At 42.8% G+C, this 24,248-nt stretch overlaps 1 protein-coding gene across 2 annotated transcripts in view; it reads right to left on the reverse strand.

Annotated features, from left to right (window-relative positions):
* Nucleotides 1-24,248, reverse strand: part of DOCK1 (dedicator of cytokinesis 1) — a 277,725-nt gene that overhangs the window by 120,661 nt on the left and 132,816 nt on the right. For both annotated transcript variants that reach the window (XM_039378955.1, XM_027737067.2), the window contains exon 28: nt 2,461-2,562. In XM_039378955.1, coding sequence (XP_039234889.1) covers nt 2,461-2,562 — 102 coding nt within the window. The remainder of the gene's footprint in view (nt 1-2,460; nt 2,563-24,248) is intronic.

The raw sequence follows: 24,248 nt of genomic DNA on the forward strand, positions 1-24,248 counted from the left end.
AGTTTAAGGTAGCATTTTCTACTCTTATCATATTACTCATTTAATATTTTACCAACTTACTACATACTTTAGTTTCCATTAGCACACATTATCATTTACACAGTAATATTAAAACATTTAAAAGGTACATTTAATTAAAGATATAAACTGTTGCAGCAACTGACCAAGTTTGGATTTGAAAACCTGCTAAAACAAATGATTACAGGGGAGCACAACAGTGGAAAACAGGGAGTCAAACAGTTCACGTGCTGATGGAAAATATGATTTTAACAGTCCAGAGCAATTCCAGCTCCACAACCCCAGAAAATGCAGGATGAATATTCAGAGTCAGGACAGAAGAAAGAAGTGATTCCTCCTGAATCCCAGAGCACTGAGTGCACATAAATCAAACTCTTAAAAAGGACCCATTATAAACAGACCACTTGCCAAATTTCAAATATATAATAACTCTGTTTTTCACAAGGAAGATCCGACCTACAGAAGCACCTTGCAGGCAATTTAGATCAAAAAAGAGAGATTTTAAACCAAACACTTTTGTTGCCATTAGAAAAATCCCAGATTTCCTAAGCAGCATTTTTCTCTCTGCATTTTTTTGTTGTATGTTGTCCTGATTTTGGCTGGGATAGAGTTAATTTTCTTCCTAGTAGCTGCTACAGAGCTGTGTTTGGGATTTAGGATCAAAGTAATGTTGCTAACACACTGATATTTGGGATTCTGCTGAGCTGGGCTTACCCTGAGTCAAGGACTTTTCAGTGTCCCAGGCTCTGCCAGGGAGGAGCTCCACGAGAAGCTGGGGAGGAGAATGGCCAGGACAGGTGACCTGAACTGGCCAGAGGGATATTCCACACCTCAGAACATCATGCCTGGTCTATCAACTGGGTTTTTTCCCAACCAGACTGGGAGAACTGGCTGGGAGCTGCCAATCACTGCTGGGGGACGGGCTTGGCATTGGTCAGTGGGTGCTGAGCCATTTTATTGGACAGCACGGGTCTGTCTGGGGTTTTATTCCTCTCCTTCTGTTTGTTATCTCTCCTTTAGTTGCTATTTTTATCATCATCATCATAATTATCATCATTATTACATTACTAATAATTTTATTTTTATTTTATTTTCCTTTATTTCAATTATGAAACCATTCTTATCTCAACCCACAGGTTTTACCTCTCCCTGACCCCCCTCCCCACCCCACCAGTGCAGGGCACGGTGAGTGACTGTGTGGCACTTATTTGCTGCCTGGGTTAAACGTGTTTTCAGAGCAAACTGCTTTCACCTTTCCTCATGTAAAACCCTGCAATCAGACTTCCTTTTCCAGAGCCAAATGCTTTAAAAATAGAGAAATATTTGGCTTGATAAACCTTAACACTCATGTTTTTTCTGCCTGCTAAAAAGCAGTATTTTCACTCCGCTGGCTGCATTTCGCTTGGGAACGTTTTATTATTAGTGGAAAACCAAATGACTATCCATGTAAACGCTCCAAGATCCCACAGCAGGGTAACTGGGAAGACCTTTCCATGTAGTGATGCCCATCTGCAGCTCTTTGCAGCAGGACTTTGCCTTCACCCTCTGGAATTATCAGCTCTGTGACTCAGTGATGCCAGATCAGGTGCAAACAGAGGCTTTAGCAACTTATCTGAAAACTGGCACGGGGCAAAGAGCTCAAATCTGGCAGAATATGGGTAGAAATAAGAAAAATAACAATTAAAGACAAAGTGGAAAGTCCAAACATAAAGAATTTACAAAAAGGAAAGACCCTGGGTTTGTTCTGTTGGGTCTGGAAGGAAGAGAACCTGAATAAAGATTAAAATCCAGGTGAGACTGCCTGGAGCATTCCCAGGATTGCAGTGGGGAATGGAACAGAGCTGAGCAGCTTTGGGTCACCACTAATTGATGGAGCTCAGCCAAGAGTTTGGTGTCCCCTCTGCAGCCATATGGCAAAGACAGTTTAGGTTATTACAGAGTTATCTCCTCAGCTATAAGCTCCTTCTATTATGCTTTAATTAAGTTGGGTTGTTGCCTTAGTCAGGCCACTGAACGACTCTGAGAAGACAAATTTCAATTATTATTGCTTATTTAACAACTAAGGGCACCTCTAAGGTTAAAATGGTTTGTATAAAAGGGAAAGTGAGCAGATCTCTGTGTAAAAGCTACTCAAAGAAAGGAAAGCAGGACATCTGGAAGATTCAACACTGAAAGTTCCTTTCCTAAGAAAGTTTTATTTAATATTCTTCTCCTCTTAAACAAAAGTCTCATCACTTCTGTTTTTTCACGCTTTAATTGCTTCAAATCCAGTGTCTCATGCTTTGAACAGCTCCAGAGCTTTAATAAAGATTTTTATATTAATTCTATAATGCCAAACACATTTTGTTGACATTTCACAAGGGTACTTAATGACCAATAATAGGAAAAAAAACAAACAGAAGGTGAACTATTTTATGAAGAGATAAAACAAGTTAAACTTACCACAACATCCGACCTCATCTTCCCAAAAGTCTTGATTAAATGAGCATAGTGATAGTCCTCCATCTGCCTTAGAATGGCTGTCATGCAGGCCACAAAACTCCCCTGGAAAAAATAAAAGTAAAGAAGGCAACTGTTTAAGAAAAGGCAACATATTTCTTGCTATCAAAACATAATATTGCTTGAGAGCCCCACACAATGCAGTAGATGTAATTCCATCATTAAAATTCATCTGTGAATATGCAAAATTCTGTTAAGAAAACAAAGAAACATCTCAAAAAGTTTCCATTTCCAATTTCATGGGTTTAGCACTGAAGCTTTTGCAACATGTTCTTCATCTAAAAATTGCTCTGACATTAAAGGCTTTGCAAGGTAATAAACACCACTCCTAAAAATATCACACAATATCAGGATTTGCATTTGGAAAGTCAATACTCTGCTCAAGGAAGAAATCTCTTAAAAAATCATTACACTGAGCACCACAGCTAAACCCCAAGTTTTAATTTCACTGAGTGGTATTTTCAGATATTGTGATGCTTAAAAAAACTCCACCAAAATCCAATAAGTTTCATAAAAGTAGAAGAGCTGTACCAACCAGACCTCTCTCAAACCATGGAAGAAGCAAAAAGTGCCAAAAAGAAAGTTAAATCTTTCCTTGTGGTGTGTCAAAGTGTGGTAGTAACAAATCCAACCCATTCCTCTGGCTACTAGATGTAGTAAGATCCCATAAATAGGTTCTTCTTGTCCATCAACTCTCTCTAAATATCTGCTAAAAGCCTGTTAATAATTTCCAGGTCTTTTCTGGTCTTTGATGAAAAAAAACCCAATAAAAATTTGAAAACCCCAAAGAATGACTCAGAAAATAAATGATTCTTTCTGTGGTTTGATAAAACTCTAAATTCCCCTTTTCAGTGCCATTTCCAAGGTTATTCTGTGCCCCAGCCCAAGAGAATACGAAGGAATTTTCTCTCCTTTCTAAGGCACAGAGCCTTTATTGTTACCTTTAAGATCAGCATTACTTTCAATTTAAAATATTTCTTTCCACATCAGTCCAAGTAACTGAGATTAAAGCCCAAATGGCACCAGGTTATCTGTGTGTGCTCTGAGCCCTCTTAGTTACAGGCTAATCCCCAACCTCCACCAGATAAGCACTCTTGGAATGTGCTTTTCTCCCATGGAACTCCCCCAGAACTGATCTGGCCCACATGGAACATTTTCAACATGATGCAAAGACACCTGATGGGAGCTGTCAGGAATGTGCAAACTCCACAAATAAGAAAGGGAAAGGCCACCAGAGCTGCTGTTCCAGGACATCAAAAGCACTTTCTAACAAACTCTGACAATAGAAGTTGGGGCTGCACAAAGACAATGTTTACAACTGTGAAATGGAAATCAGGAGGGCTCATCTCAGAAATCTGAACATTAATTGTCACCACAGCCTCTAACGAGCACTCACAACAAACCCCGATGATGGGCCTGGAAGAAAACATCCAGTAGCCCACATTCAGTCCTGTCTCCCCTAATGATGTCATCAATCAAAGGGATGTGCCAGCACTAGTCAGAATTATAAATTTTTTAAACAGGCTGCCTAAGATGAGCTGCAGCTGGAACTCAGTCCATCACCGCACTCACGGCGCTGCAGACGGTTCAGAAACGCTTGGGAGAGCTGGAGACAAACCTTGTTTTCTCATGGTGTCTTTTCACACAAACTCAAATAACCTCCAAGTCCATTGCTTGGCAAAGGTAAACCTATTTTTGCTTTTTCTCACATGAACACATTGAACCCACACTGGCAAATCCAGCCCTTTCCAGGTGTCCAGCAGCCAACACACAGCTCTGCTGCCTTCTGACAAAGTCGGTTCTGAAAGTGGCTGAAAGCTTTGGTCATATTTTGGTGTTTATCTACCATTTGGGGAGTAATTTCAGTGACTAGACAGGGCTGCAACATTCAAAAGATGAATTTCATATCCAAGGAAACTGTCATGGCAACTTGGTATGAAACAAAAATCACGGAATCACAGAAGGGTTTGGGTTGGAAAGGACCTTAATGACCATCCAGTCCCACCCCCTGCCATGGGCAGGGACACCTTCCACTAGACCAGGTTGCTCCAAGCCCCATCCAACCTGGCTTTGGACACTTTCAGGGATCCTGGGGCAACCTGTGCCAGGGCCTCACCACCCCCACAGCCAACAATTCCTTCCCAATATCCCATCTACCCCTGCCCTCTGGCAGTGGGAAGCCATTCCCCCTTGTCCTGTCCCTCCAGGCCCTTGTCCCGAGTCCCTCTCCAGCTCTCTTTAGGCACTGGAAGGGGCTCTCAGGTCTCCTGGGAGCCTTCTCTTCTCCAGGTGAACCCCCCCAGCTCTCCCAGCCTGGCTCCAGAGCAGAGGGGCTCCAGCCCTCGGAGCATCTCCGTGGCCTCTCTGGACTCGCTCCAGCAGCTCCACATGGTTCCCATGTCGGGACGCCCAGAGCTGCACAGAGCCCTGCAGGAGGAGTCTCTCCAGAGCAGAGCAAATTAATGCAGATCAACTGTTGAACTTGCAAACACATTTGAACTCTCATTTTTCAATGCAGGAGCAGCCAGAGGTGTGGATGAATTTGATTGTCACCCTCTGCACCTCCTGGTGACCCCTGTCCCTCCTCCATCCCCTCTAACATCCCAGATCCTGCCCAGGCAGTCCAGCCCTCCCCTGGGAGCAGCACAGGCTGCTCTGGCTGTCCCCATCAGCCAGGAAAATGATGAGTCACTGAAGGGAGAGATAATTACACAAGAATATCTTCTTAATTAGCATGGTGAGAATGGGAAAGGAATATGAAAGTTTAATGCCTGGTGGTGAAACACTCTGAGTCCACGTGTAAGAGTGAAAATGCCAACAGGAAAACCTGGTAAAAACCTGGAATGGGTGCTGGAGGAAAAAATAAACATAGGAAAATAAAGCTTAGCAAATACAAATGGAACATGAACAGAAGGGGATTCTGTAGTGCTTTAAGTTTTAGTTAAAATCACAGAACTTTGTGAAATGTTGTTGTGTAGCTGATGCTGAGCCCCCAAAGTGGTGCTGAGAGGGTCTTTGAGCAGTTAACCAACACTTATTCCTGTTTTCCTGCATAAACAATGATTCATGCTCCTCTCAGTATTTACCTAGGTAATAAAACCCCTTTTCTTTCTTTCTTTGATACATTATTGTTCTTTTAAGCCAACATTGTCTCACACAGACATCCCTGGTACATTTACCTGCAGATCCCCACCTATAAACACTGTTCAAGTCCCTGCTGGGTATGAAAATCTACTTAATATTAAGAAAAAAATGCACTATCAGTCATTTGCTCACCCTTCAGCATTTTCTTTGTACTTAGTGAGGTATCATCTGCAGCCAGCATGCTCTTCATTACAATGCTAATAAAATTTGCAATTATTTATAGGCAATATTTGTACTCAAGGTGCTACTAACTATTTAGCAATAGCTAAAGATGATTAAATTTTAAACTTAAGCTGGTTCTTAATCCTTAGTTGGATGTGGAGACCACTGTCATCATCTACAGCACTCCAAGCAACACATAATAAAAAGGGATCTAATTCTCTAAAAAATCAATTTTAATTTTAACCATAGGAATAATTGCAAAGCCACACTGATACAGAGAGTCCTGCAAGGGTAACATCAGGGACTTGCCATTGCCCTGGGCATTTATCAGCTATTTATTCACTGAAACACTGTCAGGGTTTATCCTGAAGTCTTTCACGTCCTTCCTTACTATCAAAGCTCAGAAATGAGGGAGCCACACAGAGAGTAGGATAATCAAAGCCTGTCACACCAGAGGAGCACATTTACTGCACTTTGTAAGCAGTTTATTACAATTAATGTCTCTCCTGCCCAAACACAGGGGTGCTGGATTCACTCTTTCTTTTCAAACCAGCTGCACTGAGGCCAGTGGGTCACCTGGGGTCACCTCAAGCCCATGGAGAGCTCCAGGCTGGAGGAGAAGGGGCTGGAAAGCTGCCTGGGGGAAAAGGGGTGCTGGTCACCAGTGGACACGAGCCCAGGTGTGTCCAGGTGGGCACAAGGTCAGTGGTCCCTGGGCTGTGCCAGCCATGGTGTGTCCAGCAGGACCAGGACAGTGATTTTTCCCCCTGTGCTGGGCACTGCTGAGGTCAAATCTCAAATCCTGGGGTCAATTTGGGGCCCCTCCTGACAAGAAGGACATGGAGGGGCTGGAGCATGTCCAGGGAAGGGAACAGAGCTGGGGAAGGGGCTGGAGCAGCAGGAGCAGCTGAGGGAGCTGGGGGGGCTCAGCCTGGAGAAAAGGAGGCTCAGGGGGGACCTTCTCACTCTCTGCAACTCCCTGACAGGAGGGGGGAGCTGGGGGGGGTCGGGCTCTGCTGCCAGGGAACAAGGGACAGGAGGAGAGGGAACGGCCTCCAGCTGTGCCAGGGGAGGCTCAGGTTGGATGTTGGGAAAATTTCTTCCCCAAAAGGGTTGTCCAGCCCTGAAACAGACTCCACAGTGGTGGTGTCCCCATCCCTGGAGGGATTTAAAAGCCATGTGGGTGTGCCACTTGGGATATGGGTTAGTGGTGCCCTTGGCAGTGCCAGGGAATGGTTGGAGTTGATGATCTTAAAGGACTTTTCCAACCTAAACTATTCCATGATTCGAGTATTCCCAAAGCAAAACCATGGGATCCAGTATCTGCAAGCCTGGCTAAGGGAAGCCAGACCCAGCTCCCATATTGGAGGATGGCAATTCAGCCACATTAAAAGAAAATCAAACTAAACACAACACCAAAGCGTCCCTTTTTCCTTTGGAAACGATGCCTGATTATTCAGAAATTAATTTTATATTAAAAAAAAAAGAACATGAAATTCCAAACTCTAAAATTACTTCTAATTTCTGCACCATTGAGCTCTGAAGGAAAAGTTGAAGAGGCCCATGAAAGCTCCAAAAGTACCTATTTCCCTAAATTATCTTTAAAATAAGACACTCCATGTTCAAATGGCTCTTGAACAGGTACAAGAAGGGGAATTTTCATATCAAATAAACACCACAAGTAAAACTAACACTGAGGAATTTCAGAATGAGAAGAGAATTCCCTGAAGGAGAGACAACACATGCCAACACTTTTCTCCCTCGGGGATAAAATATCCTATTTTAAACAGTCTTGTGCATTTTCTTTCAGGGAAATCTTTAAATTGGGAATATTAAGCTCCTTATGTATAGTGAGAAAATCTAAGAGAAATCAAAAATACATTGAGTTTAAGGATGTTTCAGTGCAATGTCCCTCTTTCCGTGCTCAGGAATGATCAAAAAGTGTAAATCAGATTTATTTTTACAAAAAAATTCCCCTCCCATGTCCTTAAAAGACTACACAGCTAAATAAATAAATAGGTAAATAAATTAAAAAAAAACAAACAAAAAAAACAAACAAAAAAACAAAAACAAAAAAACAAACAACAAAAAAAAAAAAACAAACAAACAAAAAAAAAAAAAAAAAAAAAAAAAAAAAAAAAAAAAAAAAAAAAAAAAAAACCACCAAAAACACTTGAATGAACTATCTACATTTTGGCTTTCAGAACGTTTTCACAGAATTTATTTTGTTGAAAAGGGTTTAAGTCCCTCACAATTACCAGTTTGTAAAGATATAAAAATGAAGTTTTCTCTTTGCTTACAATATGTATTCTCTCTACATCAGCAACAAATAAAGAACTAAAAATCAGTTGTTACCAATTCTAGAAGCCACAAATTAAATTGTCACCATTTATTGACTCAAAAGATAAAAATCCATCTCTAAAATGTCCCAAATTTCAACTTTTTGGTAACTTCTAAGGGTACTGGCTTGTGAAAATGTAAAATTCAATCTGTCAGCAGACCAGTTTGCTCACTTAAATAATATATTTAATACAATTTATTGTATAAAGATATTATACAACCCAACATGGGTAAGGCAGAGGGTCTCCCATCACTTCTTGTTTTAAAGAATATTTTATATTGTGTAATATTTAATGAGCTGGATGGAATTGCAGCTTTCAGTGCATCCCAAAGGGAGTTTGACACAGATTCCTGAAGCTTTTACCAGCAGCATCACACCAGTAAGAGCAGGAAAAAGAACCAAAACAAAGCAAACCCCCTAAGGTCCATAAATATATATATATATATATATATGTATGTAAATCCATACATGTATTTCTCACAGTATTAAAACAAACATTTCTTTTCCTGGAATAGAAAATCTGACAGTAAATTCACCAGCAGAATACAAACAAGTACCAAATGTTCCCATTTATCACATTTTCTTACTGAATACCCACTATTTTCCATTTCCTTAGGCCAAATCCTGCCTTTTTGACACGGGGAATAAAACATGGGAGTCTTTTCCCTTTGAGAAACACAAGTGAGCGTCTGCAATAGCGGGAGTGATAAATATTTGGGGATTCTCCTGCTGCCACAAACATTATTATAAAGCCTCTTTTTGCCAATCAAGATGCGGGAAGGTATTTTCACTGATAAATTTTGCTCCCACAGCTCCTGGAAAAGATGTGCCACCTCCTCTATTTGATATGATTTAAGGAGCTCAGGGTTTGCCTCGACAGCAAAACCTCTTTTAGGTCAACCCAGGGTAAGGCTATGCAGAATGCAGAACACTGATATCAGAGTTTATAGGTGAATATCACTTTATTTAGTCTTGAAAATCTTGTTTTGCCTCATAACATATTTTATAGATCCTGATTTGATCTCTACAATTCAGTCTCAGTCAATTGAAAACTTGTTTTAAAAGGAAATCTTTCACAAGGCTTCAATGCCGATGATCAGGTCCTGCCCAGCTTCCAAAATAGGAAAGAATTAAAAAGACCTGATTTTCCTGAAAAGTGCAAAAGGTCTAAGGAAATTTTCCATCTTCACAGGTGGGGCATCAAAGGAACAGCATCCTGGTGTCCTACTGGGATAATGATCTATAGGAGGAACCTCAGGAGGCTTCTCCAGGGTTGCTGCTCCAGGGTTCCAGAACAAGAGGAAATGGCCTCATGCTGTGCCAGAGAAGGTTCAGGCTGGACATCAACAACTTCTTCCTGGAAAGGGTGGTCAGGCATTGGAAGGGGCTGCCCAGGGAGGTGGTGGAGTCCCCATGCCTGGAGGTGTCCAAGGAATGACTGGACGTGGCACTCAGTGCTCTGGGCTGGGTGACAAGGTGGGGATTGGGCACAGGGTGGACTTGATAACCTTGGAGGTCTTTTCCAACCTAAATGACTCTGTTATTCCATGGTTGGACCAGGCTCCTCTGGGCTTCACCCAGATCTCAAACCTCCAAGGATGGAGAGAACTGCAGTGAGGAATCTGCCTCTGGCATCTCGACACCCTCGGGCACAGTCAGATCCCCCCGGAGCCTCCCTCGGGCACAGCAGAACTATTCTGCTGCTGCCAGGAGTCACAAGCTCCCAGCTTTCCCTGTCTTGGGGACCAATCCTGCACCATCAGGAGATCAGGATCTACCCACTCCTCTTTTGCCACCCCACGGGCTCAGCCCTTCCCACAGCAGAGCAGTCCCAACCCAGCCCGCACTTCCCAGTCCCTTTCCTGCAAAGTGCTGTATCCAGGAGCTCTTCCAGGCCACACAAATGAGGCATTTTCCATAAAAGAGAACACTGGAGAGCTCAGCTCCACGCTGGGTCCCTGCAGGAATGGCTTAGCACAACTCCTACGTGGCAAACTATGAAGCAAAACATTCCTCAGATAAAAGTTTAAGTCGACAAAAGCTCTTGCAATTAACACTAATCACTTTGTGGATGCGACATAAATGCAACAAAAGTTCATTTTTCAGTTTCCTACTTCGTGTTTTACTGAAATAAATTAGTTTGAGTACCACAGGGAAAAACAGCCACCTGAAAAAGGAGGTTGGAGCCAGGTGAGGGGTGGGCTCTTCTCCCAAGTAACAAGAGACTGGACAAGAGGAAAGGGCCTCAAGTTGTGCCAGGAGGTTTCGACTGGAGAGCAGGGAAAATTTCCTCATCAAAAAGTTGTGCAGCCCTGGCACAGCTGCCCAGGGCAGGGGTGGAGTCCCCATCCCTGGAGGGATTTAAAAGCCATGTGGATGTGGCACTTGGGGACACAGGTTAGTGGTGGCCTTGGCAGTGCTGGGAGAATGGCTGGACCTCATGATCTCAGAGGGCTTTTCCAACCTAAATGATCCCATGATTCTCTGAAATACCATTTTTGGGGAAGGTAGTTCAGTTGGTTCTTAGCAAAAAATCCCTGTCCAGAAGTTTCCAAACTTCTTTCAACTACCAGATGCTAACAGAGGACCAAACCTACAGACACCTTGCCCTGTTTGAGAGCAGCTCTCCATCACCCTCCTCCGACAAATCCTTCCCAAGCCCAGTGAGCCCCAGCAAGGTAAAAGTACTCAGCCATCTCCCTTTGACAGTTTCCTGTGCTGTAACACTTCCATGGGTTCTGATCTGCTGCTTCAGAAGGAACTCGTGATTATTGTTTCATTAGAAGGAAAATCCTATATTCCTAAAGAGCAGGGTAAAAAGCCCCACAGCTCTGAATCCAGGGAAACCTCTGAGGAGAAAAGGATCTTCACAGAGATCACAACCAGAACCCAAACCCAACTGGGGCCTTCCAATACCTGAAGGAGACCACAAAAAACATGGAGAGGGACTACTGAGAGTGGCCTGGAGGGACAGGACAAGAGGGAATGGCTTAAAGTTGACAGAGAGCAGGTTTAGACCAGATATTAGGAAAAAATTCTTCCCTGTGAGGGTGGTAAAGTGCTGGAACAGATTTCCAGAGAAGCTGTGGCTGCCCCTGGATCCCTGGAAGTGTCCAAGGCCAGGCTGGACAGGGCTTGGAGCAGCTTGGGCTAGTGGGAGGTGTCCCTGCCCATGGCAGGGGGTGGAATGTGATGGGCTTTAAGATTCCTTCCAACCCAAACCAGTCTGGGATTCTTAGATCACAAGAGCTCAACTGGAATTCACTTTGCAAAAGGTTCACTGGTTAGAAACTCCAAAATCCACACAATGGGAAGACACACAAAGCATTCCCTGCTTTGAAAGTGGTTTGCAGTAACTTCTGTAAAAAGCAAGCAAAAAATTAATGAGACATTTTAACAACAACATTTATCATGTTTTTAGGGCTCTTTTTCAAAGAAGTCCATTTTAACCAAAAATGCTTTGCTTTTAAAAGCTCCACACAGTGTCAGGATTGAACAGGAGGCTCTTCCATGGAACCCACAGTGCTTAACAGTCCTCAAGGTCAGGACTGTTTCTGGTTTTCTAAATGCAATTTCCTTTCCCCATTTTTTTTCTCCCCCTGCTATGCTAAACACCATTTCACCAAAAATCTGGAGAACTGCCCTCAATAAATCTGTTCTAGGTATCTTGGTTTACACATCTATTAATGCTGGTAATAGAATTATAAATGTAGTCATAAAATACAGAAAACAACTGTATTTATGGCAATGGCCAATATTCAAATAGGATAAAATAAAAAGGAAATGACATATAAATATATTTTTAAGTAATTCTGCAAAAATGCAGCACTGAACGTGGGAATATAACCATTCTGGGACTTAGAATTCCTTATTTTTATTTTAATTATAACTGGTTGGTGCTCAAAGCCATTCATACCATTCCATGTGATAACAGGACACGTTGGGAAGGACGAGGAAGGAGATGCAGAAGGAACAAGAGCTGGAGGGCCCATTTACCAGGAAGAGCTTCCAAAGAGAGGAGCAACCTCTGAGGAAGGGCTACAAGGACTCAAACTCACAGCAGAGCAGAGAGATGTCACTGACATTTTCATGGAATCCCAGAATGGTTTGGGTTGGAAGGGACATTAAAGTCCTGGGCAGGGACACCTCCCACTAGCCCAGGTTGTTCCAAGCCCTGTCCAACCTGGCCTTGGACACTTCCAGGGATTCAGGGGCAGCCACAGCTTCTCTGGGCAACCTGTGCCAGGGCCTCACCACCCTCACAGGGAAGAATTCCTTCCCAATATCCCATCTAACCCTACATTCTTTCACTTTAAAACCATTCCCCTTTGTCCTGTCACTCCATGCCCTTGTCCAAAGTCCCTCTCAAGAAATCCCTGAGGGAGCAAAAATAAAAACAAGACTAATGCAATCAGAAACTCCATTTTACTTATCAAACACAATGAAAGTTGAAAGCCAGGTAAACAAAGTGATGACATTGGTGCAGACCAGGCAAAGAATTTAAAGTTTGCAAAATACCTTAAGAAAAGAAAAGTGTAGATAAGCAGCATCCTGTGTTGGAAATGCCTGCAACAATCCCAGGAACTGGGATGGCTACAGGTATTATGGATATTGGCTCTGCAGCAGGCAAATCACTGCACTGAGGTATCCCCACGACAAACCAAGGGAATATTAAGGGAAGATTTATCATCTATTAAATGAACCCCCTGTTCACACCAGGCAGATGATGCTGCCAGATGAACACGCACCTAAAAGCAACAGCCATTTTCAAGACAAATTATTCCACTTTTGTTGCTTCTCATTTGACTGTTGTGACATAAATTATTTAGCAACTGGTTTATTGAGGGGCTCAGTGAGCTTGAAAGATAAGAAATATGTGCAATCAAAATTTAATTGATAAAACCATGCAGTTTGGATATCCCTGGATTAAAAAGCTGTTTGTAGGAGGTCTCCTGGGGGAAGCTTTTGCATTTTTTAATTAGTTCCCACCTTTGGTTTGTTTAGAGCATAAACTATCACACTATACCCTGGGGGCTGTTCCCTTACCAAATTTTTGGGAGAGACAACAGTGGATATGGGAAGGGGGTTCATGGGGAAGCAGGATGGGATGTGCTGCTCTCAGCTTTCAGGGTTGCAGAAGGTGACACAGTCCTTGCAGACAGGAATTACTGCCAGGTTCTCATCAGTGGTAAAAATAAAGACAAGGCTCTCTTCATATTTGCATGATATCAAAATGAAATCCCCATCACAGGCAATGTTCTCATTCCCTCCTCCCCAAAGAGCAGGAGAACTGATTAAATACAGAAGCACTGCTGATAACAGGCTGGTCCTTCGTTATGACTTCTCTAACTTAAGTTCAATTTTACGTGATATTTAACATTAGAGCACCAAAATTAACGGTATTTACACAAACCCACCACCACGGTAAACAAGAGAAATAAAATTTCCAGACAGGATCCATTTCCAGTTAGAATTTCTGTCCCAACATTGACAGCTAAGAGGAGCTGTACAGATTAATACCCAGTAGGAGCAAACACGGCATTTCAAAGAAGTGAGATTGCTCTTCCCTGCCCACTGGAATATCCTCACCTTACCTGCCTCTTCCCTTGGAATCTGGCTCCCAAATCACCCCCGTGCTCCTCTGGGAGAGATGTAAGGTGAGGGCTGGAGGAGCAGAGCTCCTGCTGATGCACAGGTTGCAGCTCTGGTCCAGAGTTAGAACAGGAGTCACCAGAGGAAGGAGAAATCCCATTATTCCCATGCCAGAGGCACAAAACCAGAAGCACCACGAGAGAGAGCATTTCCATGGGGTCCCAGGCCAGGCTGTGGCAGAGCTGTGGGCTGAGCTCTGCTGGCCACGGAACCAGAGCCATAGCAAGAACCTGGATCCAGCATCCAGCTTCCAGCTCTCCCGTGGGGACAGATGGGAATATCAGCACTGTTATCCCATGGGAATTGTATACCAGAAAGTTTTACAGAATACTAGACTGCTTTGAGTTGGAAAGGACCTTAAAGCCCATCCAGTCCCACCCCCTGCCATGGGCAGGGACACCTTCCACTAGCCCAGGTTGCTCCAAGCCCCGTCCAACCTGGCTTTGGACACTTCCAGGGATGGGGCAGCCACAGCTTCTCTGGGCAACCTGTGCCAGGGCCTCACCGCCCTCACAGCCAACAATTCCTTACCAGTATCCCATCTATCCCTGCCCTCTGGCAGTGGAAAGCCATTCCCCTTGTCCTGTCACTCCATCCCTTGTCCCAAGTCCCTCTCCAACTCTCTTGGAGCCCCTTTAGGCACTGGAAGGGGTTCCCAGGTCTCCCTGGAGCCTTCTCTTCTCCAGGGGAACCCCCCCAGCTCTCCCAGCCTGGCTCCAGAGCAGAGGAGGAGAGTTTTATCCTTGTCCTACATGCACAGGTTGCCTCTTGCACAGACAATCTCACTTTGCCTGTAACTCCTTCAGGTTGTTCCATTTTGTCCAACGTGTGCAGGGTTTCCAGGAGCACAGGAAAAACTCCCAAGTGTTTCCCTTCAAGAACAAAAAGCCAAAAGTTCAGATTTCTCCATTTTCTGGAAGACTCCCTGTAGTTATTTGGAGGAGCAGCCACATCTCCATTCCATACATTCTCAAGGAACACAGACCTGTTTAATACTTTGCAGTTAATTAAAGGGAACAGGGAAGGACTCCTCTGCAGAACCTGAAATGATAATATGTGGGCTGAGTCTCCAAGAATGACCCAATTCTTCCTGTAACATTATTAAATTTGAATTTTATTTCTTATTAAACTCACAGTAATTCAGAATACTTTGGGGGATTCTCTCAGACAACCTCCTGCTAAACAGTCTCCAGAAGAGCTTCAAAGGTACCTCATGAAAAGAATATGAAATCAATCTCTAACATGCAATCTAAGCAAAAGGAGATGAACGTTTCTACTGTAGAAAACTGAATTAATTAAAACCCTTTTTTATTAAGATTTGGAACAATGACCAAAACATTCAGCATAATAAGCTCCAATAGGATGCTGCTGATAAAAGGTTCTTTATCCTTTTCCTACTTGAACTCAGCAGAAATCCAACACCAGCAGGAGAAAAGGGGACTATCAGCTGGGTAAAGGACAAACTTCCCGGAGCAAATAAACCACAGTGTGGAAACAGGAATTCCCCCCTCCACACATAATTCTTATTTTGAAATTCAATTTATTCTATTGACTTCAGATCAATATCAGAGACTTGGAAGTCGAGAAACAAACTAAATATTTTAAAACCAGGACATCTCATTCCCTCTTCCATTCCGTGGAAAAACCAAGGGCACAGAATCCCCGAATGGTTTGGGTTGGGAGGGACCTTTAAAGTTCATCCAGTTCCACCCCCTGCCATGGGCAGGGACACCTTCCACTAGCCCAGGTTGCTCCAAGCCCTGTCCAACCTGGCCTTGGACACTTCCAGGGATATCCTCCAACTCCTGAAGGAAGGAATGGAATATTTGAGCAGGTGGCTCTACTCCAGATAAAGGTAATTCAGGTTTTTCTACGCTTGCAATCCCACCAAAACCCACCTAAAACATCTGAGGGGAATAACTTCCCTATTGAACAACTCACTACCTCTAAAGTGCAAAACATGTTTTGGTAATTTTCCTCATCATATCCAACACTCTCTGTATATTCCAGCAACAACAAAGCCTTTTGAAGTGCTGTTTTTCCACCACTGAAATAAATTTCGATTTATAATTGAATTTCATTTTTTCCTCTCAACTTGGTCTTGGCAGAAATCAGAAGGGAAAAAAGTAAATCCCCTCCCAAATAAGAAGTCATTTATCACGTTCTAACAATGCCCCTCACATTAACACCAGGATTAAATGTATATTCAGTATATTCAGCTCTGTAATTGCTTTCCCACACGTGTGGCTGATGCGTGTGGGCAACAAAAGCAACTTAAGTTGAGAGATGTTTTTTAATTACAAATCCACACCTAAATGAGAACTAATCTCTCTTTGAAAAAAGCAATTAAATCCAAACCAAGATTAAAACCAGTGATTTAAAATGTTCCAAAGTACAAATCAACCCTTCTGGCTGCAGTGGCAGCAGAGGGACTGGTCGTGTGCCTGGGAAGGTGGTGGGAAGGGGCTGGTTTGGTCCACAGAGCTCAGCTCACCCTTCCCACATCACTCCAAGCAAATGCACGTGGATATTCCATCATCCACACCCTCTTCTCCTTTTTTTCCTCCCAGTTGGGCAGTAACAAGACTAAGTAGAACCTCTTTTCCATGCCCAGACCCCCCCAGGATTTCCCATCCCAGACTCTGCCAAGTTCAATCCTCTCAGAACGGCACAACTGAGGCAAAGGAACTTTGATATATATTCAAAATGTGAAACAAATATTAAGAAAGAATAAATAAAATTCAAACTAGTGCACAGCAAAAGCTCAGTGGAATGGCAGGGGGTGGAACTAAATGAGCTTTAAGGTTCCTTCCAACACAAACCATTGTGTGATTCTATGATTAAAATACTATAGAATTCAAATATTTCTATATGATACAGTACTACTTAGATATACTGAAAATATGAAAAACTGGAGAAGCAAAACACCTGAGAGATCTCAAAAATCCCAATTAATCCCATCTTCAGTTCTCAAAACAGGAGTGAAATGTTTTATTCCTATTTTATTGCAATAGTATCATTATTTTGAAAGTACTTTTCCTGACATAATTTCTGTGCATTTAGAACCATCATAACCACGATTTTTTTAGGTGTAACATTTGAAACAACAGCAGGAGAATAAACCAACCCCGTGTGGTGGCAGAGCCTACAGGACTCATCCCACTCCTGACATTTGGCAAAAATGAGATTTGAAAAGAGTAAGAATTACTTCTGCTGGTATGGCTGAAAATACTCCTCATCTGTTGGGGAGGGGAAAAAAAGGATTATAAAAAAATGCTTTAAAAATACCTTAGAAAAGCTACTTAGAGCAAGACAAAAGTCTCTCAAGGCTACAGAAGTAACCCTGGTTAAGTCTGTTCCTATAAGTAACTGTGAGGTATATGGGCAATTTCTGCATAAAGAGAGTACAAATATCACCCAAAGTCATTAACTAGCAGGTAGGAATTAATATGTTTATAATTCAAGGCAAGTGATAAACATGAATAAATAAAAGGGAAGTACTCATTGTATCCCTGTGTATTACTAAAACTCTTTTTTTTCCTTATTAAATGTAAAAACTAACATGCATTTTGCTTTTTCCAGTCACTGGGGTTTTTCTAGCCAGTAATCTTCACCTAGTAATTTTGGACAACACCTGAAATTAAACAGTTTTCATTTAAAGAAAATCACCAACAAACACAAACATAAAAAACCCCCAAAAGATAATTTCAAGTTCAATTAAAATTTTGTGAAAAATATCACATCATAAATTATCTATTAAATGAGCTCTTATGGGATATCAAGACATGGTTGGAGCAACTCGGTCTAGTGAAAGGTGTCCCTGCCCATGGCAGGGAGTGGGAATGGAATGAGCTTTAAGGTCCCTCCTAACCCAAACCACTCTGTGATTTTACAGTGACAAGAGAAAGGGGCTTGTCCTTTTTCCCCCCAACTTGTCTCAGCCACCAAAAAACGTGTGTGAGGTGAAGCATCAGTCACAGGATGTCCCTCCCTGTCCATTTAGCATCACCTTCAGTCCCCAGCAGCTTTCCCCCAGGATATCAAGCCCTTTATTTAGATAATCAGTTCCTGCAGAGCTTATCTGTCACTGGGTAATTGATGTGAAATAACAGAATTACACATCCAAACAAACCTCATTAGCTCCTCAGCCCAGCTCGTCGGCCCCAGGAAAAGCTCAGCTCACAAATAAAGCCCCGGTGGTGTTTCCTACCAGCCTTCGAGGAAAACTTGGATTTACAGCAACTCACAGGGAAGGAAAACTTGAGTTCAGTAAATAAATACAGTCTCCACAGCTTGAGGGGGACAGAAGGGATTGCAGGAGGTACAGGCAAGGGCAACTAAAATCCCAGCCTGGAGAAGAGAAGGATCCAGGGAGACCTTGTGGTCTTTCAGCATTTAAAGGGGATTTGGAAGAAAGATGGAGAGAGATTTTTATTGGAGTTCAGAGTTAGATGGGATATTTTGAAGGAATTCTTCCCTGTGAGGATGGGGAGGCCCTGGCACAGGTTGCCCAGAGAAGCTGTGGCTGCCCCATCCCTGGAAGTGTCCCAGGCCAGGTTGGATGGGGCTTGGAGCAACCTGGGCTAGTGGATAGGGGGGTAGAATGAGATGGAATGAGATGGTCTTTGAGGTCCTTTCCAACCCAAACCAGTCTTTGCCTCCAGGACAAGGAGATGGAGAAGCTCCCTCCTGAGAAGAGGCCACAAAGTCACAGATTCTTCCAAGAAGACAGAGAGGGGATTTCTATTTTTCCAAGATTTCCAAATCCATAGTGGTGGTGGACGAAAGGAGTGCACAGCTGGTGTTCCAGATTTCACAGGTTGAAAAACAGGAGGCAGCTGCCGGAGTGAACAGGAGATGAATTTCAAACAAATATGAGATGGTACTTTTAACTGTGGTACTTATTTTCCACATAGGGTGAAAAACATGGAAGTTGTGTCTCCGAAAGTCCTGGAGCCAGGCAGCAAAGGCAAGGCCACCGAGGGAATGCATAAAGTCAAGTAAAGTTTGGAGACAAGGAACAATCATTCCAGCTCTCACCCAAAAAATTTCCCCATCCAGGCTCGGGCAGAAGGGCACTGACAAGGGAGGGATGTGGAGACACTCAAATATTAGGGCACCACTTTGAATTCCTAGAAGCAAATCGAGGAAGTTTCACAGTATGACCAAAACTACCAATTTATTTCTGTGGTTTCGGAGGTTTCTCCCTCCTTCCCAAGAGCCCCTTCAGTTATTGAGTTTTCCTGCAATGCTGATGGACACCCATGGATTTAAGGCATCTGCTAATTATGCTCCTCAACTGCTGCTACGTATTAATATTTAAAATTGTTTAAAAATTGAAGAAAATCAAAATGTGGTGCTGCTTTTAATGGTTTTTAATATAGTGCCCAGAAGTTATAAAGGACAGAGACAGTTTATTGAACTGTATTTTGAAGAGCTACAGACCACGGATTAAGAAGGACTTCACTTGGCTCCTGCTGTCAACTGTAAACTCATTTAATGTCATTATCAGGCTTCCCATATTTATCATCAGGCTCCTGCACAACACAACTTATTTAAATAACCTGTGCTTTTAGGATTTTCGGACTTTAAAAATAACTTCTTATATTCCTGAGTTAAAACTTAGTCACATGTATTTTAACACATAAAAGATTTAGGTGTCTGCACAGTCAGTCATGAATGTAACATATTCTTATTTGCAAAAGCTAAGATTTTAGGTCATTTTATTTAGAAAAAAAATAAATAAAGGAGTGGAAGCTCTTAATTGTGAGCATATGGTTAAATTTGGGGTGCCCACGATATTGCAACCTGCCTCTTTATATCTCTTTTTATTCACTGCCACCACATCTCTGTGTCGTGTATCAAAGTTATTGAGGGCAATTAGATTTTGGTGCCTGCTCAGGGATTTTAGAAACTCTGCTAAAGAGTTCATTTCTCAGCATTATGGCCAAAATCTCTAATTTTGGTTTAGACTCAGAGCACCTGCAGAAATGGTGTGTTCAATTTACATCTATTTGCTCTGGTCACTTATTTCTCTCTTCCATAATTTCATATTTTCATTTTTCACTTGCTTCATACATTTAATCTTAGCTTGTTTTTCCTGTTAAACATTATGCAATAGGACCAGGATGCTCTCTGGGCTTCTAACTTCAGGGTAACATGTAAAAGCATATAAAAGTCTATATTTTTATGCTCTATTCAAATTTTAAATAGTTCAATATTTCAACTGAGAAAACCTTGCTGAGGGTTTGGGAGTTTACATTACTTTATAACATTGAATGTTCTCCAGTTTGACAGAAAAGTTGCATTAAATCCTCCATCTAATGAAATCAATGTTGTATAAATAATATATTCCACCACAGAGCAAATAGGAAGCAGATGCAGTATCCCCATTATTTGTTAGATCTGCCTTTTTTTTTGGTCCATAACTTGAATTTTAAGATGGAATTCGTGCTCATTCCAAATTTCATTAGGTGCTTACATCTGAAACTATTTGTCTGAAGGCAATCAGAAGTCTGATCAGATTTTTTTATTTTTAAGCAGGGCAGTATTTTTCCCTTTGCCATAAAGCAGTCAGAGAGAAATCCCCGGAATCTGGAAAAGTAATAAAATAAACGAGACAAACCAAAATATTAACAAAGTTGGTATAATGTTCCTTTAAAAAAAAAATTCCCCCACACTCCCAGTTTCTCTTAATAAGGATGTAATTCCACATTTGCTCTCGCTGAGCAAATCAAACAGGGTGATTTATTATTCAGATGGGCACAAAGGATTTCTGAAATGCAGAAAGAAGGGCTATAAAAGCACAAGTCATCAGTAATGAGGACAAGCTAAACTGCCTTTCAAATCTGAACAAAATGCAGCCATTTAGGGTCTCATACATCACACTCTCCCAGCCCCTCATTTATTTCCACACTGTACAAGCTGCATGATAATGGAACCAGGGCAGAATTCAGCACCTACTGAGAACATCTTGATCAAACAAATGATTCCTCACCACCAGAGATCAGAATCCTCATCCTCAGAAGAACAAACAAGGATTTCCAACCACTTTAGTTCTCTTCCCAAAAATATCTGTGTATTGAAAAGGAACTTTTCCGAACTAGAAACACAGTGAAAATATGAAAAAACTCCCACTCTTATTCCAAGAAAATTCTGATTTTTTTCTTTGTATGAATGATAAACATCTACAGCAATCTGGGTTCCTGATGGGACACCATTCAACTGGAACCCAAAATCTCAGCTTTAGCTGCTGAAACCTGCTGTTATATTTTCTTCTAAAGAGAAATTGAGAGAGAGGACTGAATCCTGCTCCTACTTATCCCAACAAAGCACAGAAGTAACTATCAGAGCTAATGAGGTTACTCAGCATTTTCTTTCTTAGAGCAGCAAACCCACAAAGAGCAGTTCCCTCAATGAGCTGGTTAATATTTTAGCTGCACACAGGGATTATGGGTATTACACACATAGGCTGAAATCCACTTTATCTTCAAAAGATAAAGATAATGATTATCTTCAACAGATAAAGAAAGACAACAGCACAGGCTCAAATGAATTGTCCAAGCTCACGGAAAAAACTTATCATGGTGCAAGACACTACATCAAATCCCTCAAATTCCTGCTGAACAGGTCTCTGAGACACCTTATTTCTTTGGCATCCCAGCCAAGCAGAATAAATCCTTCCTCAAAGCAAGGAGCACCTCCAAGGATTTGACTGCATGGAGACCTGTTTGAAATTCAAGCCAAGTTTGCCTCCACCTCAGCTGGAGCAGAGAAGCATATTTAACATCCCACCATTTTTCTTCCAATGGCAGGCTGGAATAAGTAAATAAACAAATAACCAATGTAGTCCAGGAAGCCAGGCAGATGTCATCCAAAGGCCTGGAAAAAACCACCTAATCCATGGGAATAAAGATTCAGCAATGTCAAAATACCTGCTTTTAGCAAAGACTGGGTGACAGCACTGGGCCCAAGTGACTATAGGGAGAAAAGACATAACATTGTCCACATCTGTGTTTCAAATCCAGTGAACTTCACCTTTCTTTCACCTAAAACAGAGTCTGTAATGTTCTGAGACAAATTAGGCTGGTCCTAAAGGACTGTGTATATCCCTTGGAGCCTACCTCAGGTATTTAGTGTTGGGACTTAAATTACACCTCCTAATTTACTGAATGCAGATCCAGCAGCAGGCCCTGCAGGAATGGTCCCAAGCTGTGACACCTTCCCGAGCCCCAGACACATCAGCAGCTCAGCAGAGCCCGCCAAGGGGCATCTCCAGCCCATCCTTCACCTGGACATGACACTGGTCCTTTCCTTGGCTCTTCCCTACTCACAGGGCCCTGAACTCACCCCTGAACCTGCCCCTCAGCGTTTCAAACCAGGGGAAGTTTGAACAGCAGCTTTCAGGCTGATTCTCAAAAGCCCTTTGGTGTTGGTTTATCACCTTCCCCTCGCTGGTGCTCCCTGGAACAGCCAATGATAACTGCCACGTGCTTTTCCATGTGCTGGATTCCAGCTTGTTTCCTCAAAGACTGACAAGAACTTCATAGACTGTTCCAAAAAATCACATTTCACTGTAGGACCTGCACATTCTAGTGAAGGGTAATCACACAGAACACTGGCTCAGCACACACAGCCCCCCAGGAGCAGCCCTTGAGCCAAAACCTGAGCGTGGGGAGGACAGGTCTTGGTGCTGCCAACCAGGAGGGCACAGGCTGACCCTCCCACACCAGCACCTCAGTCATTCAGTAGTGCCCTGTCTCCTCACACTCTCCCAGAAGCTGAATTTAAGAAAAAAAAATCAAGGAAAATCTGAAGTCTGTAACATCAGGCTGTGCTAGAAGATTAACATTTATACGTACACACTCCTCCCCAAATTTATTATGCAATTAGCAGTGTGGAAGAAGGACCCCTTGCTGTACTTCTCCACAGAGAACACCACTCTCTCTCTCTCTCTCTATATATATATATATGCTCTCAAATATATGATTTTCTCCCTCACTCCATAAGTCCAAGGCAGGACTTCCACTCACCCACCTGCCCGTGTCATGGGAACACACCATCACAGCCCTGGGCAGTGCTCACCCCTCCCTGACAAACACTGGGACAAAAAGGCAACCTGGGAAGGCAGGACTCTCCATTAGGGAACAATAAATCTGTAATCTAAAACAATTAAAATGAACTGTCTCTTTTCTCTTTGCATCCTCCCAGGCTGAAGCCCGACCTCTCTCCCCCTTCTCAAGCACTGCTTTGACACTACATTTCATTATGCAACAGTTGTGCTCAGCATTTTTAAAGGCTAAAAAATTGGCAAAGGGGATGATGAAGCATTTCCAAGTTCCCAGTGTATTTACTTCTACGTGCTTTTACAGTAACGTGAACCACAATAATCAGGAAGCACTTCATTCTTCACAAACCCTCATCTGAAATGTCCCTGGGCACACCAATGGTGTCAGTAGTTACACATGAATCTGGTCCAGAACTAGAAAGTACTTTCTAATTCCCTAAAAATCTACAGAAAATGCTGTATGGTTTATAAATGGGGCATATGCATAATGCTGTGCAAGGCTAATCAGCCCTGAGACAACAGCTTCTAAATATCATTATGGAGAAGACAAGAATGATGTTTAACTGCTGCTTCTGTCAGAGAGATTCTCCTTTCAAGTCACTCAGGATATCGAGTATTTTCTTCTAGTAATCATGGTCTGTACAAAGTCACATCTTCAGCCTGAGAAAAGCAACAGCATCTCCTACCACTGATCTATTTGCTCTGTGCAAGTAGCACACGTTATTTAAAACATGGTCACCCTACCACGTAATTTTAGCCACGTCTGTGTACAGGCTGCAGCCAAAAAACACACTTATTTTGGTACAGAGAAATCCACAAAGGACCTGGAATAGAGCAAGTCAGCACTGGTGGAAAGAAAAGCAGAGAAAGGAAAAAAGCAAAAGCATGGTGGTTGCTGTCCTATCAATAAGCAAGCTGATATTTAATTCTTCCCACTGATGTCTTGGGGACAAAGAATCTCTGATAAAATACCATGAGAGATCTTCAGTGTGATCGAAGCTGTGCTACCGGCCTGGGGAGCCCCCAGTCCCTACCCCAGGGCAGAGCAGCAGCTGATGCAGAAATCACCCCCTTGGACACCCTCTTTTAGGGATCAGCAGCAAACTTGCAGAGTAAGGAGCAGAGGAAGGAGGGCAGTCGGGTACCTGGACAGGTACAGGCAGGGAGAGCAACTTAGCTGCCCTCTGCTGACTGCCTGATTTGTTGAACACTGCTCTGCTCCAGTCCTGCACAGCCAAACTGCAGTTTAACCAGTGAGGAATTCTGTGGATCCATCTCCACGCCGATGTCTGTGTGGCAGCTGCGCCCAGAGGGATGTCCCTGCCCACTCTGGGGGTCTCTCTCCCCTGCCCAGCCTGGCCCCGG

Source organism: Pipra filicauda, unplaced genomic scaffold (genome assembly GCF_003945595.2).
Source record: "Pipra filicauda isolate LSUMZ 115617 unplaced genomic scaffold, ASM394559v2 scaffold150_size2825430_pilon, whole genome shotgun sequence".
Lineage (NCBI taxonomy): Eukaryota > Metazoa > Chordata > Aves > Passeriformes > Pipridae > Pipra > Pipra filicauda.